This window comes from Aotus nancymaae, unplaced genomic scaffold (assembly GCF_030222135.1).
Source record: "Aotus nancymaae isolate 86718 unplaced genomic scaffold, 86718_ANA_hifiasm-v0.15.2.pri h1tg000059l, whole genome shotgun sequence".
NCBI lineage: Eukaryota > Metazoa > Chordata > Mammalia > Primates > Aotidae > Aotus > Aotus nancymaae.
In genome coordinates this window covers 47,767,586-47,787,961 of record NW_026988473.1, presented here as the reverse complement: position 1 = coordinate 47,787,961, position 20,376 = coordinate 47,767,586, and the positions used below count along the sequence as shown (strand labels likewise).

Genomic DNA, 20,376 nt, shown 5'->3' with positions numbered 1-20,376 from the left:
CTATTTTCAGCTTTGATTCCTTTTCTCCCCCAACCCCAAAATTTGTGCTTCAAAATAAGTTGTTTCACAGACAAGGTTGCGTGTATTAGGTGACAACATCTTCTCTCCATTTTTGTAAAGTATAAAGTCACATCACTGTCTGTCAGCATTTCTAATCAGCCACAGATAATTTGTGTTCGCACTAAATTAACAAAATCCCATGCAAAATTAAGCAAGAGTGGTGATTAATAGCATGAGTCCAGAGTTGGATAGATTTGGGTTTGAAACTTAGCTCTGCCTTCTACCAGATAAACATCTTTAGTAGCTGGACTTCAACTTCAGTGTCCTTGCCTGAAATAAAGAGATAAAATAGTTCCTATAAGTTAGTTTCTCCCTTATTTAATAAGATAATATATGTAAAGCCCCAAGACAGTATGTTCATAAATATTGGCTTTCATATTTCAGTTCACCTCAGTGTGCATCCTGATTTGGGGTAAAGGTATGATTTGATTTGATTTAATTGATTGATTTGACAGATATTTACCAGTACCTGCTAAGGATCAGGGACTTCTCTAGCCTCTGGGGATATAGCTATGAATAAGAAACAAGGTCCCTGCTTTAGTGGAGCTTATGTTCTAGAGGGAGACACACACCGTGAACTATTTAACAAATAGAAAAGATGGCTAGGCGTGGTGGCTCACACCTGTAATCCCAGCACTTTGGGAGGCCAAGGTGGGCAGATCATCTGAGGTGAGGAGTTCAAGACCAGCCTGGTCAACATGGTGAAACCCCATCTCTATTAAAAAAAAAAAAAATAGAAAAAGTAGCTGGGTATGGTTGCGTGTGCCTGTAATCCAAGCTACTTAGGAGGCTGAGGTAGGAGAGTTGCTTGAACTTGGGAGGTGAAGGTTGCAGTGAGCCAAGATCACACCATTGCACTCCAACCTGGGCAACATAGCAAGACTCCATCTCAAAAAAATAAAAAAATAAATAGAGAGAGATGTAGGCCAGATGAGCCTGCAATCCCAGCACTTTGGGAGACCAAGACAGGCGAGTTCAGGAGTTTGGTACCAGCCTGGGTAACATGGTGAAACCCCATCTACAGAGAAATACAAAAAAATTAGCTGGATGTGGTGGTGTGCACCTCTAGTCCCAGCTACTCCAGAGGCTGAGATGGGAGGATTGCTTGAGCCTGGGAGGTCAAGGCTGCAGTGAGCCATAATTGCACTGCTGCACTCCAGCTTAGGCAACAGAGTGAGACCCTGTCTCCAAAAAGAAAAAGAAAAAAAAGAGAGCTGTTGGGTCGTGATAAGCACTAAGCAGAAAATAAATAGGGAAATGTGAGAGCGTAGTGGGTGGGGCTGAGAAGGTGTCATCTCTCTCATCTTCAGGGAGTAGGATGTTTGAGCTCAGACCTGAACGGTGAGAAGGAGGTGTGTTCAAAGATCTGAGGGAAGGGCATCTAGGGCAGGAAGACCAGCAAGGAGCTCCATTAGACTTTCAGAGGTACAAAAAATGACCTCTGGGCTTCTTAGAACACCCCTCACAACCAAGGGCAAGGGGTTATGGGGAGGGATGCATTGGACAGCGTGATCTAAACCCACGTTTGGTGAAAAGATGGACATATTTACTATCTGAGCCTTTATAGGGAAAATGTGCTGGCCCCTGATCTAAGGTCCCTTTCAGCTTGGACAGTGCATACGCGTGCAGGCGCAGGTGGGAATGGCAGCTTGCCAGTGCAGGAAAAGTCAGCCTAGCAGCCTTCTGGGCACCCAGGCTCCAGGCGGGACTCACTCACCAGCCTAGAGATACCCCGACAAAGGCAGTGTGTCTGTCAAGGAATGCAAACTGCCTCCAGCCTTGAACTGCTGGGATCACAGTGTCCATGTCCCCCTAATGGGATGGACTGGACTCTGAGCTCTTAGAGGTCAAAATCTGATTTCACTTAAAGGATTTCTCCTCAGAACCCAAGCATGGTGACTCATGCCTGTAATCCCAACACTTTGGGCAGCTGAGGCTGGCAGATGGATCACTTGAGGTCAGGAGTTCCAGACTAACCTGGCCAACATGGTGAAACCCCGTCTCTACTAAAAATACAAAACTTAGCCAGGCATACTTGTGGGCACCTGTAATCCCAGCTACTTGGGAGGCTGAGGCAGGAGAATCGCTTGAACCCAGGAGGCAGAGGTTGCAGTGAGCTGAGATCACGTCGCTGCACTCCAGCCTGGGTGACGGAGTGCAACTCCATCTCAAAAAATAAAATAAAATAAAGGATTTCTCCTGAAAAAGGAGGGAGAAGAGGAGCTGTGGGTCATTGCTACCATTTACTGAGTGCTCACCATATGCCATACGAGGCTGTTTTATGAACAATTCTGCAGTGTATTGACTCCATCCCCATAACCCTGCCTGGTAGGAACTGCTTTATTCCTCTTTCATGGTTGAGAGAACTGACATCAGGTGTAGTAAGCTGCTGTGCTCAAAGCTACACAGCCAGCAAACAGGCTGCCTGCTTCTGACCTCAGGTCCTTCACTACACAACCATGCCCACTATTTTCCCAGTGATGTTCAGTCAAGGGCTGGTGAGTCTTTTCTTGTTTGCAGGCCTGAATTAAGTCATGCTTAGACCCCTAAGCTGTGTTCATTCAGCACCTGTCTATAGGTGAGAGACTTTTGCAAAGGAGGTCAGTGTATTCTTACCTGCTGCCTCATTCTTGGGGGACACTCTAAGGCTCTTCACAAGGTGGTTAACTGTGGGCATAGCAGCTGGTCCAGATACGGCTGTAGAATTGGCTGGTAGCCTTGCACTCCTTGGCTCCAGTTCTGGGCTGCGGGAACAGCTGCTAAGCTCAGATAAGTAGTCTCTCCCTTGCTGACCTTAGAGCAATAGGCATTGGTGAAATTGAAGGAATGCCTGGCCTTTTCTCATGCAGATCCATTTCCGGGCCTCATCATGGCCTTTCTATAGAGGCCAGTCTGAGACAAACCTGTTGTCCATGAATAGGGTCAGCCTGTCTGTGGCCATGAGTGGTCATGGGATGAAGTGGTGCCAGTAGAGAATTCAAGTGCCTGTGAGGGAGAGAGAAGGGGCCAGAAAGACAGTGGGCCCTAACACTTCAAAGAAAGGTGGCAGAGGAGGGGACAGCGTAGGAGTCACCGGGCAGTGACTCCCAGCTCTGCCCTTTATCAGCTGTGTGAAGTCAGGCAGGTGTAATGTGACAGATGTGAGTTTCTGCTTTGGAGCTTGACCACCTGGATTCAGATGCCAGTTCCTCCACGTACTGTGTGAGGTGACCTTGAGCATGCTACTTAAGCCTTTCATGCCTTGGTTTCCTCATCTGGGCTTGTTGTGAGATTTGAATGAATTGATACATGTGACACACTTAGAACTGGTGCTGGACGTGGAGTTGGAGTTCAGCACGTGCTGGCTGTGTTACGTCATTTTGCCTCTGGATCTCAGTTCCTCAACTGTAAAATGGGAGCAGCAATGCCATTTTCTTAGGGGTTCCTGCAAAGGCTAAATGAGTGAATATACTTCAAGCAGGTCTGGCAATTATATGGAAGACACTTATAGACACCTTTCTTGACCTCAAGTGGCCCCCAGCCATGGCACCTGGTAGTGGAAATGTTTGTCATTGGGTAGACTGACAGCAGTGCTTGCAGCCCTGGCTGGAGTTCTCTGGGCTAGGAAAGTATGGGTGGTGGTTGCCATTGCCCTTTCCCCGATTATCTGCTGTCATCTCTATGGCACAGTGGTTAAAAGCGTGCTCTCCGAACCAGATACCTGGATTTGAATCCTAGCTTCACCACGGAATAGCTAGAGCTGTAAAACGTGGATGATGAATATGCGTTGCTGTGAATACAGCCTTACAACGGGCCTGGCATGCAGTAAAGAGTGTTAGCTATTGTTATTGCAAGGTGGGGACCCCTACATGCCTGAACTGATAGGCTTTAACTAAAAAGAGAAAATGGCAGAAATGAACTGCTCTATTTCTGGATGTTACACTGTTCACATATTTCAGCTCTGCCTTTTTCCCCACATGTAGATTATAACTGGCCCTACATTTTTTAGCCTTGAATATATCTTGACTCAGACCATCTCAGAAACCTCCCCTCTTCCTCCTGAAGAAATGTGAGGTTTCTCTGACACCCCTTTTTGGGTCTTGGAAGACCCTGTGTTCTGTTCTCCTGAAGAAGACAGCTGGCCAGACCCAGGTCTTGCCTCTTGACTAGGAGCTCTGTGCTATTAACAGAACGCACCAGGGTACCAGCACCAGAGTCCAAGGGACAAGAACTCACAGGATCAGTTGGAAGAATGATCACTCGCAGGGAGAAAACCTAGGCTGTAAGAAGCAAAATATATTGTAATTTTTCACATCAAATGATATGTTTAAGATATGTGTACCTTTCTGCAGTTATACAGGCAGCGGGGGAAAAAAAGTATGTGCATTTCATTTTATGTATATTTTACCTTAAAATATACATATTTTAAGGGCCAGACACGGTGGCTCACACCTGTAATCCCAGCAGCACTTTGGGAGGCCGAGGCAGGAAAATCGCTTGAGGGCCCACGGGCCTGGGCAACCTAGGGAACCCTGTCTCTACAATTCTTTTTTTGTTATTAGTCAGGTATGGTGGTGTATCTATAGTCCCAGCTACCAGGGAGGCTGAGGTGGGAGGATTACTTGAGCCCAGGAGTTCGAGGCTGCAGGACATGATTGTGGCACTGTACCCAGCCTGGGCTACAGAGCAAGACCCTGTCTCTAAAAACCTAACCAAACCAAAACAAAACCTTGAACAAATATTGAACTCTAGCCAGTGAGATACATCCTGAAATATCTGGGAGGAAATGTATTGATTCTGCAGTTTAGTTGAAATGCACCACAAAATATAAATTGATGAGTGAGCAGAAGGATAGATGGGTGTGAACAGATATGTGCTAAAGCAAGGAGAATAAAATCTAATCATAGAATCTAGGTGGTGAGTATTTGGGTGTCTTGCAACTTCTGTATATATTTGAAAAATGTGATAAAATATTGCCAAAAATATTGTAAAGTTACTAGATAAAAACAACAAAAAAGTTCACAAAAGAAAATATAAAAGTAGATGCTGGAAATATTTACAAATGTTTAAAAAGCTGTTTGGAAAACTAGAGTTCACTATGAAGAAAAATAAAGCTAGGCCCATGTATTTTCTGCAATAGATTTTTTTTTTTGTATTAGAAAATAGCAATATATATATATATTTAGAGGAAGAGTGTTCTAGACAGAAAAAAAAGCGAGTGAAAAGCCCATGTGTGATCTCAGTGAGGCCAGTCCAGCTGGAGTGTGAGAGGAGGGGATGGTGGGAGCCGAGGACAGAAGGGAAGCTGGAGGTTGAGATCTTATAGGGCCTTAAGGCGTGGCCACATTTTCTGATTTTGACGTCCGAGTGCCACAGGCAAATGTTAAAGGACCGCGCTAGGAGTGACGTGATCTGACTTAAGGAGGTCTGCTCTGGTTGCTGTGTGGGGACAGACTGCAAAGTGACAAAGGTGGAAGCTGGGAGAGCAGATAGGAGCCCTGATATCAGGTCAAAGGAGAGGTGGCCATGACTTGGGTAAGATGGCAGCATATGAGCAGGTGAAACTGGTTGGATTCTATGTCTGTTCTGAAGGTAGTCAACAAGATTTATTGGATTGGTTGTGAGGTAAGAGGAGAGGAACCAAGACTGATTCCAGATTTTCAGTCTAAGCAGGTAGAAAAGTAGATAGCACTTACCAAGACCATGTGATGGGGGAGAAGCAGGTTTTTGAAGGGAGGGAACAAGAGTTCAGTTGTCTGCAACTGATATGTGAGCAATGCTTATTAGAGCAGGTAGAAATGTCAGCACACAGTTGGCTAGGGGAATCTGGAGTCTGGGGGAAATTCAGGCTTGGGGGTAATTTTGAGCACCATCAGCATGTAGATGGTAATTAAAGTCATGGAAGTAGATAGTGTTGAGGTTAATAAGGGAAGGGTATAAAGGCTGAGCCCCAAGCACTCCCAGGTATAGAGGACAGGAAGATGAGGAAGAGCAGCAAAGGTGCCTGAGCCAACTGCAGGACCGGGAAGAGTCCAGAAAGTGGGTGAACTGCTTCAAAGGCTTCCCTGACTGCTTCTCTACCCCGGGTTTCTTTTCTCTCTTCTTACCATCTTTGTTATTGCTCTGGAGCCAATTGTCCTAAAGTAGCCCCTCCATCCTATTCCAAGCTCATAAAAGCCACAGTGGGAATTAAGTCCAAACTCTTTGGTCTGCCATCCAAGACCCTCCATGATCTCTTTCTTTCTCTACTGCCTGGTTTCACCTTCTCCGCCAGCCCCCAGCCCTTGCCCTCACTTCACTGCCCACTACCCTGCAAACCACCCCCCTCTTTCCCAGCACGCCATTTGTTTTCTCTTTCCAAATCTTCAGCCTCAATTCTCCACTCGTGGTCTATCTCCTGGAGGGATCCTTTCTTGACCGATGTCAGTAATCTGTTTCTTCTCTAAATTCCTACAGTAGTCAGAAGTAATACCAAACATTGTATCTGTTTTTCTTCTTCTTCTTTTTTTATTTTGAGATGGAGTTTCACTCTTTTTGCCCAGGCTGGAGTGTGGTGGCGCCATCTCAGCTCACAGCAACCTCTACCTCCCAGGTTCAAGCGATTCACCTGCCTCAGCCTCCCGAGTAGCTAGGATTACAGGCATGCACCACCACACCGGCTAATTTTGTATTTTTAGTAGAGTTGGGGTTTCTTCATGTTGGTCAGGCTAGTCTCAAACTCCCAGCCTCAGGTGATCTGCCGCCTCCACCTCCCAAAGTGCTGGGATTACAGGCGTGAGCCACTGCGCCGGGCCTTGTTTTTCTTCTTCTCTAGTTCCCAACCAGACAGTGTCCTGAGGTTTGGGAACATGAGCCTATAATCCCCAGAGCCATCGCACCAGTCCTTTACATATCTTAGATGGGAAGGAGAATATGAATGCTGTGCCACATAACACTCCACGGAAACCTGAAAGGATTAATATAGGACTGGGATTTTGAGTATGGGATCAGAGGTTAGGTTCTTCCTCTGGTTCTATTACCACAGCCAAGTCATTTAACATTCCTGAGCTCCATTTTCCTATCCTCCAAATGGCTATGAACATGCCTAATTCAGGGCGATTGTAAGAATGACGCGGAATGCATTTCTTATAATGCGCTTAGCACAGTTCATGTACGTTCTAAGCAGGCAGTAAGCGGTAGCTTTTTTATTATTGCTATTATAAATACTATTATTACCCTTGGTCTTCCCAGTAGAGATGCACAGGCATCAACAAAGATGGGAGTGCTTCAGCCTGTTCACTCTGCCCTTTAGCTCTCCCATGAGGTGTTTGGCTGGTGCTGGCAGGGGTGCAGGGGTGGCCCTCACAAACTGACTGCAGGGAACCTATGTGTTAAATAGGGAGATGCCATGAGACCGAGACCCAACCAGTACCCAGAGACGTATACGCCTTGAGGACTGTGCTTATAACTTCTAAACTAGGCAGCAATGTGAGTGAACTTCTGAGGCCAAAGGGCAGAATGTCTGCAAATAAAACTGTCCCTGAAAATCCAGACCCTGCAGCTACTGGTTACAGTTCGTCACGGAGGAGGAGACACTAGCTCAGGATGGCAGGGACGAGCAGAGCGAAACGGAATATTTCTTGGAGGAATTAGTTGGGTTTTTTTAGGAAACACACAAAGGATAGGATACCTTTTTCCATTTTCCTTCTGTAAATCTCTGAGATTGATAAGTGGTGTATAATTGTTATTCAGGAGTAACTGGATGTGTCCCAGATACAGAAGAGAGTCTGGAGATGTCAGGGCCATGTCAAGTCAGACGAGATGTACCTCCTGACCCAGAGCAGCACTTAAAAGTTCTCCTGGGGAGCCCCAACTGGCCAACCCTCTTTCAGAGATTCCTCCATAGCTGGAATATCAGGTGATTTTGAGCATGTACCCTGGGATCAAAGGTTAGGTTTTCACCCTGGTTCTGTTACCACGGCCATGTCATTTAACCTTCCCGAGCTCCAGTTTCCCACGTGCCAAATGAGGATGAATATGACTAATTCAGGGTTATTGTAAGAATGAAGCGAGGCCAGGCGCAGTGGCTCATGCCTATAATCCCAGCACTTTGGGGGGCCGAAGCAGGTGGATCATGAGGTCAGGGGTTTGAGACCAGCCTGGCCAATATGGTGAAACCCCATCTTTACTAAAAATAAAAAATTAGCTTGGCATGGTGGTGCATGCCTGTAGTCTCACTTACTCCAGAGTCTGAGGCAGGAGAATCGCTTGAATCCAAGAACAGAGGTTGCAGTGAACCGAGATTGAACCACTACACTCCAGCCTGGGCGACAAAGCAAGACTCTGTCTCAAAAAGAAAAAAAAAAGTGAAATGCATTTCTTAAAACATGCCTAGCACAGTTCTTGTACATTATAAGCAGGCAGTAAGTGTTAGCCCCATCTTTCGTGAGTATCCCCAAGCACTGCCCTGAAGGGGTGAGGCTGTGCCGCCAGGCCCCTACTATAAGCCCTCCCACAACACACACATACTGGCAGGTGGGTGGCACCTTGGATTTTAAAACTCTCCGTTCTGCGATTCTGAATCAAGCTGTTCTTATTCACAGTAAACAAGTAACAACCAGGGGCTTCCTGCCTGGATTCAGATAAGTGGCTGGTTCTAAGATCCAGGGAGGCTGCAGAGTCTCACCAGGAAATATGGTGGCACGTCCCTGGCACCAGTGCAGTGCCCCCGGGGAGCTGGCCTGCAGGCCAGTGTGCCGGGAGGCTGTGGCTACCAGGGAGACAGCACCATGCATGACCTCCCCCACGCCCAGCTTGCTGCCAGGGCCACCAGCTCACCAGAGGAGGCTTGCACTGTCCAAGCCCAAACTCCCACTGTGGTGGCACCTGCCAGTGTGACTTCTCAGGACTTGCTCAGGCTCAAGCTCTGTCCAGCCTATGATCTCCCCCGCTGTGGAAGCACATGAAGCTCAGGCTGGACATGGCTTGGTCATTCCATGCAGAGGCCCTGTGAACCCAGCCTGAACCCCAGCTCCATTCAGGAGGCCACAGTGTGCACAATGCAGGAAAGCAGCCAAGTCCTCTCATTTCATCCTGTCCTCAACGCTGAGGTCGGGCTTCACTGTCAGTGAAACCGGTGAGACTGTGGACCAATACTACCTGGGTTCAAATCCAGATTTGACCGCTTATTCATTATGTGACCTTAAAGACATTTCTTGCCCTCTTTACTCAAAGAGGTGATAAGGGTTCCTGGAGCAAGTTACTTAACTTTTCAGTGCCTTAGTTACCTCACTTATAAAGTGGGGATGATAATAACACCTTTGTAGGGCAGTTGCAAGGATGAAATACACAAAGCAATCAGAACAGTGCCTGGCAAGTAGCATGTGCCGGGCACAGTGCAGTTTCGCTCTCACAGCTGTCCTTTCTAGGTGAGGTGCAAGGTGGGTAAGCGGGCTAGAGAGTGTCACACCCTGCTCAAGTGCTGGCTTCTGCACTCCACCTTGCTGCAGTGTGTGGACACACGGCTCTCAAGGAACACGGGGACAGGTTCAGAAGTGGAAATGAAGCCTGCAGACTGCTACCTCCTGGCTTAGCCCTAGGTCCCCTCAGCATCTCTCTCTGGGGACTGAATCTCTTGTGCATTCCTGACACAGCCCCAGCACACTGACCCACTTGTTGACTGGCAAGAGGGCGGCTAGAAGATGCACCATGTCAAGAAGTGGGTCGTGTTTGCAGGGCCCACTGGGGAGAAGCAGGAGTCCCATGTGAGCTGGGGCCACCCCGTCCTTGTGTCCTGACTGTGGGTTGCTTGGTCCCCATCCCTCCATCCCTGCCTCTTGATAAAGAGCCAATTTTTCCATGCGGTGTTTGTCTCTCCCCTGTGCTAACGTGGAGGCCTGAACTCCGCCGTGCTTATCTTTACAGTGGATTTCCTGCTGGCGTTGGCTCTGCCCTGCTCCCCACTGGGTAATAATTTATGTCACCTGAGCACACAGATATGCTGACATCCATGATGCTGGTGGCCTTGGCAGACCCTGGCTCCCCCAGTCTGGGTGGGAATCTGCAGACGTGAACCCCCACTGGTGTGAACTGAACATCCCAGTTGTGGATGGAAAGGCAGAACTGGGTGGCTGGAGACAGTGTGGAGCGTTCATCCGTCAGCTGGGTGGCTGGAGACGGTGTGGAGAGTTCATCCGTCAGCTGTCAGTTGAGACCTCCTGGGTGGCAGGCCTGGTACTAGGCTCTGAGCACACAGAAATACAGAGGACGGGGGCGGCCTTAGAGAAGCCCTTGGACTGGCTGTGGGTCACACACAGATAACTGTGACCTGCAGAGCTGGTTCTGGGGAAGCAGGAAGGACATAGCTCATGGGAACACGGGCAGGAGCATACAATCTAACTGAGTTTAATGAAAACTTTTCCTCCCTTGGACATAAGGCCTGGCTGAGTCTGAGGAAAGAGCTCCTTTGGGTTGAGTTATCACAACCCTTTGCATCTGTGGTCTGTCTGGACCACATCCAGCGTCCAGAGCATCTACAGTGGGCATGCCGGGGAAGTCCTCCTCTCTCCCACTCCTCTGCCCGGGCATGTGGCTGCCATGGTATTTGGCCTTTTGTCAGAACAGCGAGTTCCCATGTTAATCACAACAAGCGCATTCAGAGAAGACCTGGCCTGGCCCCTGCCAACAAGCCATCTCTCTGGCCTCGATAACATCTGTACTGAATTTTCTCCCTTTATATAATTAGGCCCATTGGTATTTGCTTTGACTTTAGGTTACGGTATGACTGGCATCTCTGAAATTTCAGGCCCGAAATATGTACTGGGGCCCAGGATGGTGGGAAAACTGAGCTTTCGCCAATGGGATTTTAGGTTTAGCCAAGAGCATCAGAAACTGTACACCAGCTACTGTTTGCCCGCAGAATGCACGGCCGCCCGCTAACTGGTGGGAAAGGGATCTCCTGCCTTGTCCGGGGAGCAGTGCTGGGTCAGGCCCGGTGGACAGAAGGATGCAGGGTGCTCCCCTCCTTCTTTCCTGCCCCTGTTCACCCCACATACTCCCACCCCTGCTTCATCCCTGGCCCCGAAGGGACAGAACTCAGCAAACAGGAAAAGATGTACTAACGGCAAAGAAATGCAGGAATCCAGTCTTAACCCCAAAGCAAACCTCACCCGTGTTGGGGCTTGGAGTCGTGCTTTGAAATGACCGTCATTGTCTGGCTATGTCCAAGCCTGAGGAGCTGTTTGGGGAGTGAGATAAAGAGTAGTGCTGAGCTTGGGAAGCGGGGCTTGGCTCTTTCCCGGTGGCTCTATCCCGAGAGGATGCACATGGGCTTGCACGCCCACTCACTCCCTGATGTCTCTGGAGCTGGATCTCAGTGGTGACCTCATTTCCCTTAATTAGGTGTCTACAAACTCTCTGGAAGGTTCCAACCAGCAGGCCACACTGACTGTGGTGTGGGAGCTCCTGATATGCTTCTTTGCACTTTCCTTTTGGGACCCTGCAGGCCCAGCTGAGTGATAACTGGATGATGGAGCATTTGCTAGAGGAAGGGGAATGTGCTTTTTTAAGATAAGGTTTGATCTCAAGCAGAAGGACAGTTTCCAGATGCCTCCGCAGTGTTAGGGAGTGAGGAGTGGGTGCAGATCCCCTTGCCTGTTGCCTTGCTGGGGATGGTCAGATCTCCAGGCAAACTCCTGCCTTAGGAAAGAGTTTCTTCTGATTCTTTCAGGCAGAGTATTGCCATCTTCCTCTGGTTTTAGACAGTATCGATGCTGCTCCTCATAAGATTTACTTTGAATGAAAGGGCTTTTGCCCAATATAGCTATCCTAGGTCATCATGTGTCTTCCCTGGGGAAGGATCCTTGTCTTTTTCAGCATGCGGCGTCCATTGAGGACCAAGCATGGGACTCACGCAGAATCCTGTTTTGTCACCTCTGCCCACATGGCCCAAATGCCAATAGGACCAAGGCCATCAAAGATGCCTTTGGCACTTAAGACTTTCACCATTTGGCTCCAGACTAACTCTCATCTCTTTTTCTCCCATTCCTTTCTCTTCTCCCAAAGTATCCTTCTCTCTATCCACCTTGAACTTTCTCTTTCTCTTTAAAGGGCAGTTCCCTCTGCTGAAATGTTCCTTTTTCTTTTTTATTCCTGGCAAACCAGAAGCAGTCCAGCATGGTAGGCTCTGGAATGAGACTCCCTGGGTTTGAATCCTGGTTCTGCCCCTTTCAATCTGTAAAAGCATGAGCCAATTAAGTAGCTGCTTTGTGCCTCAATTTCCCCATCTGTGAATGGGGCATCATAATAGTTCCTTAGATTTGTTGTAAAGATTAAGAGCCAAAACACAGAAAGCACTTGAAACCGTTTGACCCGTTGTAAGTGTTCAACAAATGTAGGCTAAAGTAATAATTTGAAAGACTCACCTCTGTGAAATCTTTTCCAACTTACGAGGCAGGATTAGCTTTTCCCTCTGGGCTCCAGATAAAACCAGCCACACAAGGTTCTAGTTAATTTTTTATTTTTTTATTTTTCTAAGTTATGTATTTTACTCCTAGCCTGAGAGTTTCTAGGAGATAGGGCCTAGGTCTCAGCACTGAGAATGACACCATTTACACTAGTATGTGCCAAGCTCTGTACCATATGTTTTTTCCTCATGCACTTTTTTTATGATGACATAATTCACATTTACCCTCTTATAGTACACAATTCAGTGGTTTTAGCATATTTGCAAAGTTGTGCAACCATCACCACTATCTAATTCCAAAACAGCTTAAAAATACACCCTGTATCCTTTAGTGGTCATTCCCCAATTCTCCCTCCACCATTTCCCAGCAGTCACTAATCCACTTCTGTCCCATGGATTTGCCTATTCTGGACATTTCATATAAACAGAATACAATATGTGTCCTTTTGTGTCTGGTTTCTTTCACTTAGCACAGTGTTTTTAAGGTTTGTCCATATATTAGAATTTCTTTCCTTTTTATGGCTGAATAATATTCCATTGTATGGATATACCACATTTGGTTTCTTCATCAATGGTGGCCATTTGAGTTGTTCTTACTCTGGGGCTACTATGAATGATGCTTCCATGAACATTCACGTACAGGATTTTGTGTGAACATGTGTTCGTTTCTCTTGGGTATATATATCTAGGAGTAGAATTGCTGGCTCCTGTGGTTTAAACCTCTATGTTTAACTTTTGGAGGAATGACCAAACTGTTTTCATGTATCTGTATCAATTTATTTTCCCACCAGCAATGTCTGAGGGTTTCAGTTCTTCCATATCCTCACCCACACTTGCTGTTCTCTTTTTCATCGAAGCCATCCTAGTGGATGTGAAGTGATTTCTCACTGTGGCTTTAATTTGCATTTCCCTGATGGCAAATGGGGTTGAGCATCTTTTCATGTACTTAGTGACATTTCTTTATCTTCTCTGAAGAACTATCTATTCAGATCCTTTGCCCAGTCTTTACTGGGGCTATTTGTATTTTTATTACTGAGTTGTGAACATCCTTTATATATTTTGGATACAAGTTCTTTATCAGATATATGATTTGTAACTATTTTCTCCCTTCTGTGTGGTTGTCTTTTCACTTTCTTGATAGTGGCCTTGGAAGCACCAAGTTTTAATTTTAAAATCCAATTTGTCAATTTTTTCTTTAGTTGTTTGTGCTTTTCCTGTTATGTCTAAGATGCTATTACCTAATTCAAGACCATGAAGATGTACCATATGCTTTTAAAGTGATCTTATTTACAATAACCTTACGAGGAGAGTAGAAGACCCACACAGATAAGGCAGCTAAGTGGTCAAATGCTGGAGCTGGGACTGAAACCCAGTTCACTTTAACTCTGAACCTCACGTGCATCTTACTGTGACTCCTCCCCAAGTCCCTTTCCCTCTGTACTCCTCACAGGGCTTGGTGTAGTGGTTGGTGCATGGCAGGCGCACAGGTAAGGTACATTGGGTGGATGAATGACAGGCCCTAACAGGTACATAGTTTGCACTTGCTGGTTGGTTCAGGTCGATTGGGATTTGCACCTCAGTTTCCCTGCTGACTGGGGGTTCGTGTCTGTGATGCTAGAGGTTTCTCAGAGTCTCTTTCCTCTCTCACCTCTGCAGTGTCTCATCGTTGGGGGAGGACCCTGTGGCTTGCGCACTGCCATTGAACTTGCCTACCTGGGAGCCAAAGTGGTCGTGGTGGAGAAGAGGGACACCTTCTCCAGGAACAATGTGCTACACCTCTGGCCTTTCACCATCCATGACCTTCGGGGCCTGGGAGCCAAGAAGTTCTATGGGAAGTTCTGTGCTGGCTCCATCGACCATATCAGTGAGTGGAGTCTATGGTGATATCCCAGGAAGGGAGGGGACTGACCCTGGGTGGGACATGTCTCTCCATGTCTAGGAGTCCCCAGCCTGTCTGTCTTAGTCCCTGGGGGCACCATATATTGGACTAACAGACATCTAGTAAAAGGCCGGCTTTGTGCCTTGGGCCCTGGGCTATCCCCCGGCAGGCTGTGAGCATGAGGTCAGGGACTGCAGCTTGCCTTAATCACCAGAATATCTCCAGGACAGGAAAGAGTGCTTGACTCATAGCAGGTGCTTGATAAACGTCTGTTGGATGAATGAGTGAAATAGAAAAACAGAGGCAGCGGTAAATAGCATAGTCTGCACCCTGAAGGAGCACACTGAGATGTTGTTGGTAATAATGTGCTTTAATAGGGCTAGTCACACTTGCTAAAGAAGTTTGGAGGAAGGGGCTACACAAAACCATTAATAGGCCAGATAGTCAAGACCCTCCATGCAAAGGAGTTTGGACATTGTGCTGGTGGTGCTGGAGAGCCATGGCAGGTTTTAGAGCAGAGGAATGAAACAATTGGATCCTTGTTTCCTGATGGGTTCCATACCAAGATTTTAAAAATCTGACCTTTAAAAAGAAAGAGAACATCATGATGGGGCTTCAGCCAGAATAGGACAGAAAATAGACAACGTGGACTCCAGGTCCTGGGCATCGCTGAATGCTTACGTAGGGCAAGATGAGTGCCGAGGCCCTTCTGCTCTGATGTTCCTCAAGTCTGGAACTCTCAGGGCTGGGTTTCTGCAGACAGCCTTTGGGAAAGGCAGCCTCCCTCCTTGCAGCTTTGCAGTGGTCCTTAGCTGTTTTATATGCAGCTGACCCTTGAACAACACAGGTTTGAACTGCAAGGGTCCACTTATACATGGGTTTTTTTCATCCAAACACCTGCAGGTTGTAAAACCCACCTCTATAGAAAGCTGATGTTTTGTATACTTGAATTCCACAGGGGCAAACATAGGACTTAAATATGCATGGATTTTGGTATACTCAGGAGTCCTGGAACTAATCTCCAGCAGATACTTAGGGATGATTGTATAGCAATAGTGACCCATGAAAGGGAGGTTAACACTATGGGGAAAGCTCAAGAGTCTGAACAGATTTGCGTCCAAAATATGTCTCTTCCATTTCTGTCTGACTTGGGGCAAAGCCCGTACCCCCTTCAAGCCTCAATTTTATCTCCTGTAAAGTGTGATTAATCTCTGTCTCCTAGAACTGCTGAGAGGATTAAATGAGGTCAGGTTTGTGATGAACTTATCACTATGCCTAGCACATAGTAAGTGCTCAGGAAAAATGCTTTGCAGCCCATGTTGTACAGTGAGCGAGAAGCAGCCATGGTCCCCAGACTTCAGAATCCAGAGCTGCTTTCTCCCAGCCAGTGTTTCTCAGTGGGGGTGGTGGGAGGAGGGCCCTGAGAGCCATGTTCTTATGAGGACAAGAATTGATGGGAAAAAGGAATGCAGCTTGGGCGGGAACAACTGGAGAGAATTATCAGTCACATAGGGTATAATTTATTCAGACGCAGGAGAATTTACCAGCTGTGGCCCCAGAGTTTATTCCCACTTGGAGATGAGAAAATTCCAGGAGTCCAGTGGAAATTTGGATTTGCTTAGAGAGCTGCAGTGTCAGCTTTCAAGATGTGCTCTCCTACCCACAGAAGAATGTGTGTTGGTTACCAATTTAGAACCGCTGTATTGAGCACCACTTTCTCATCAAGTTCTCTTGGGAGGCAGAGCTGGGTACCAGAAAGCCTTGTGGGGTCCTGGGCTTGTTGGGCTGGCTTCCTGGTCAGGATTCTCTGTCCTCATTGATGGGGCTTTCATTTAACGCCTGGTCCTTGGAAGTACTTCAGCATCCCGTATTGCCAGTGGGACTCTCAAAATAACATTGAGACAATCAGAATGATCATTGTCAAGAGTAGCTCCAGTACTTGCAAGAAAGGAGAATTTATTAAGCACCTACTGTGTGCTGGAACCAGACTGAGTAGGAACCTCAGGACTAGAAGGAGAGGCCAGGCCTCCTCTGGAAGAGTGGTTCATGGTAGGAGGTGGACTGGGCTCTTTATGCCCAGTTGATTGGGTTTGGTTGAGCCCAGCCACATCTCTAGCCCCAGCTGCGTCATCATACTCAGCACTACTCAGCGGTTCTCCATGTCTCTGTTAACATTCTCCTCCAGTTCCCACTGTGGCCATTCTAAACCTCCAGCATGATGACCTCATTCCTAGCAGAGCCTCCCTCCTGTGCTGGGGGAAGAGGAAGCACTCCCGGTCTGGGCCTGCTTCTCTCCTGTGCCCCAGCACCCATTCCTTCCTCATGCCCCATGCCAAATCACAGCCGGCACCTCCTTTCCAGTTCCAGTCCCTCTGGCTTCCTGCCTGTCCCCCTGCCCTGTCACCGAGTCTTCCTGCTCCTCCCCTCACGCTGGACCTCCAGCCCTCTGTTGTTGCCCTGCTACCTTCCCTTGCCATAAGGTATTTATTCTAGAAAGAAAGGCGTAGACTTGGTCTACATTTTCCATTCAAAGCTCCTTCTGTCACAGTCTGCTGTCTTCCCCACCACTGTGCTAAAGAGATTTTCATGAAAAGTCTTCAAAAGTTTCCTAACCCCAAGTTCACTGGCCTCTTGTCACCTTCACAGCCCTTCATCTCTCTGTGGGAGTCGATATTCTTGGTCCCTCCTCTCTTGGCTTCCAGAACCCTCATGAAGACCCTGTTCTAACACTGCCACCCTCCCCCACCACCATGTCTCGCCCCATTCTGTTTACCTCTGTTCCCTCCATTAGAAGATGTCTTCCTTATCTCCTGTGCCTAGCATGGCACCTGGCATAGTATAGATGCTCAACAAATGCTAAATGAGTCCAGCCCACCAAATACAGAAGGGCCCACAGAAAGTTTAAAACTTCTCACTCTGCAGAAAATTATTTGGAGGCATATCTGTTTGTGCTGAATGGCAGGAGATAAAACAGGGAAATGAGATTCCACTCGCTGAGGGAGTTTTGAAGGGTGGGTGGGAGATGGGGAACCGTGACGCTTTGTGGGGAGAATTTCCTAACCAGTCCTCACCACTGCATGTTTAGGAGCTGAGGCATGGGCCCCATGTAATGAGTCACTGATCATGGACTTCACTAAGGCCCTTTATTCTCTCTTTGCCTACTCCTCTTTCCATCTTCATCTCATTGAACCCAGAGCCCAGCTGGGGAAGGAGGCTGGAAAGACAGAGCCTCCCTTGTTATAGCATCATGTAGCGCTAGAACAGGGTCTAGAAAGAGGACAGACGTGGGTCTACATTCTAGTTTTGCTCCGTGTTGCCTGAGCAAGTCACTTAACCTTGTTGAGCCTCAATTTCTCATCTACAGAATGAGGATAATAATGGTTCCAAAGGACCACTGTAAGAGTAAGGTGAGAAAACACAGAGTGCTTGGTGCATAATCCGACTCCACAATGGTATACTGCTGTGCTCAAAGGTCACCGAGCGGCAGCGACTATGTAGCATTCTGCATAGAGGTGGTGTCAGGCATTGCTGTGACAGTTCCTCTCTCCTTCCTGCCCAACAGGTATTCGCCAACTACAGCTCATTCTATTCAAGGTGGCCCTGATGCTGGGAGTTGAAATCCATGTGAATGTGGAGTTTGTGAAGGTTCTAGAGCCTCCTGAAGATCAAGAAAATCAAAGTACAGTATAATTATCCTTTTCTGCCTGGAAAGCAGATACTACAAAATAGAAATCCCATTTGCTGCTTGCAGAGGCTGTTTCTGTAAGAGTTATTCTTATTGGGAGCTGGTTGGCATAACTCCAGTGAAGGATATTTTGCTGCTTTTGACCATTGCTATGACTTTAGCTTTGCTCTTTGGCTCCAAGGGGATTTATGATTAAGCCATTAAACCTATAATTTGGTTACCCTGTCCCAAGGGGGTGCTACTTTGGTAAAGGAAATCTAATCAATAAGTAGGATAGAAGACATAGATTTGGTTGTTTGGTGAAGTTCATTCACGTGTTCTACAAGCTGTGTGTATTTCACGCACAGATATGTGGATGCACTTGTACCCCTGGAACATTTTAAAATCCAGCAAAGTGAAGCTTCTAGAGCAACTGTGAAATAAGGTCCAAGATGTTATCTGGTATACAACACTTTTAACCATACCGAGGTGTCATTTATAAACTATGATATTCGCTTGTATAGGCAGATCTTAATGTTTCTCTTTTTCCTTTTAGTATGTTTGTTTAAATTCTTATCCCTTACACACACCATGGTCAAAGAGTTTGTTCACGATGCCTGTGCATCTCACTTATTATCAAAGTCATCTACTGCCTTGGAAGGGCTTTGAGTTTGGGACCAGCTTAGTGTCAGAGACCTTGCAGTTTCTCACCTAGGGTACATTTCTGATTTCTCCTGTCCTCTGTCCAGAATATTTGAGAATTTGTGGGAGGCTTTAGTTAGCTTTTGTAGCAGGACAGCATTCACTATTTGGCATTCAGGAACTGTGTACTCTTGACCTTTTCCAGACCTCTAGTGACATTAAATCTTAATTATTCAGGCTTCACCTGAATTTTTTAAAATAAAAGACAGTATACTGTACTACAGAACATTTTGAGCATGAAATAGAAATTAAAACTGGTTTCCTTATACCCTACACATCTTTTTGGGTCTGTTTAGCAATGAGAGGCACTGAAGAATATGGGAGAGTGTGAAGAGAAGGTGGTGGACTCTGTTGAGAAAAATAACGTGCAAATGAGAGTAGTTTACGGACCTTTGAGGCTAGACTCCTAGCAGAGGCCAGCAAAACCCGGCATGGATTTGGTGTTGCTGGTTTACTTCATCCTGGATTGAACTGACACTCAAGTTGGAGGAAACCAGATTAGAGAGTGAATCTGGACTGCTCTAGACCTTTCCCCTGGAGGCTCACTCTGGGACGCACAGACCTGGCTGCACTGTCCATTTCTCACAGCCACCACACAGGGGATATAATCATTCCCTTCCCACCACTCTCTGCCAACTCATCTCATTTCTCTGTCCTGGTAGAAATTGGCTGGCGGGCAGAATTTCTCCCTGCAGACCACTCTCTGTCAGAGTTTGAGTTTGACGTCATCATTGGTGCCGACGGCCGCAGGAACACCCTGGAAGGTGAAGACTCTTCTTGGAGTGGGAATCGGGATGGGAACGGGAGAGGGTGCATTGGGGAAGAGTTGGAGAAAGTGGGTAAGATGCAGATGCCAGAGCTGGATGGAGGTCTTGATAGGAGGGCAGACAGTCCTGTCCGTCTTGAGGTAGAGCAGCCCATCCTCCTGTGGGATGGGCGGTTGGGGGCAGCCATCTCATTCCAGCTGAACCTCGGTTTTCTCAACTGTAAGATGTGGGTTGCAGAACCCTCTCAAAGTGTTGTTACGTGGGCTGGGAAAGGACTAGTATGTGGAAATGTTTTATAAAAAGTGCCACGGGGGAAAACATCAACATCCATTGTGGAGTGCCTCCTGTTGTGCCAGCCATGGTGCTGAGCACTTCCTTTTTTCTTGAGATGAAGTCTCGCTCTGTTGCCCAGGCTGGAGTGCAGTGGTGCGATCTCGGCTCACTGCAACTTCCGCCTCCCGGGTTCGAGCGATTCTCCCACCTCAGCCTTCCGAGTAGCTGGGATTACAGGCCTACACCACCATGCCCAGCTAATTTTTGTATTTTTAGTAGAGATGGGGTTTCACCATGTTGGCCAGGGTGGTCTTGATCTCTTGACCTCGTGATCTGCCTGTCTCAGCCTCCCAAAGTGCTGGGATTATAGGTGTGAGCCACCGCGCCCGGCCAGTGCTGAGCACTTTCATACTTACTTCAGCTAAGATAAACATTTTTATACTATTAATAGTATTCACTTACTTTCAAGTGTATTATTACTTTTACTTGAAGGAAGAACTCACCTCTTTTTGTAACTTTTAAGCACACCCACTGCTGGGCAGGCAGGTACGTCTTGCCAAACTGTCAAGGTATAAAGCCACACTTCTCTGAGTTCTAAAGCTGAAGCATA

The 20,376-nt window shown here is 47.1% G+C and overlaps 1 protein-coding gene across 15 annotated transcripts in view; it reads left to right on the top strand.

Moving 5' to 3' along the window:
- Positions 1–20,376, top strand: part of MICAL2 (microtubule associated monooxygenase, calponin and LIM domain containing 2) — a 250,253-nt gene that overhangs the window by 79,354 nt on the left and 150,523 nt on the right. For all 15 annotated transcript variants that reach the window (XM_064365173.1, XM_021675159.2, XM_021675157.2 and 12 more), the window contains 3 exons: positions 14,138–14,345; positions 17,923–18,039; positions 19,389–19,490. In XM_064365173.1, coding sequence (XP_064221243.1) covers positions 14,138–14,345; positions 17,923–18,039; positions 19,389–19,490 — 427 coding nt within the window. The remainder of the gene's footprint in view (positions 1–14,137; positions 14,346–17,922; positions 18,040–19,388; positions 19,491–20,376) is intronic.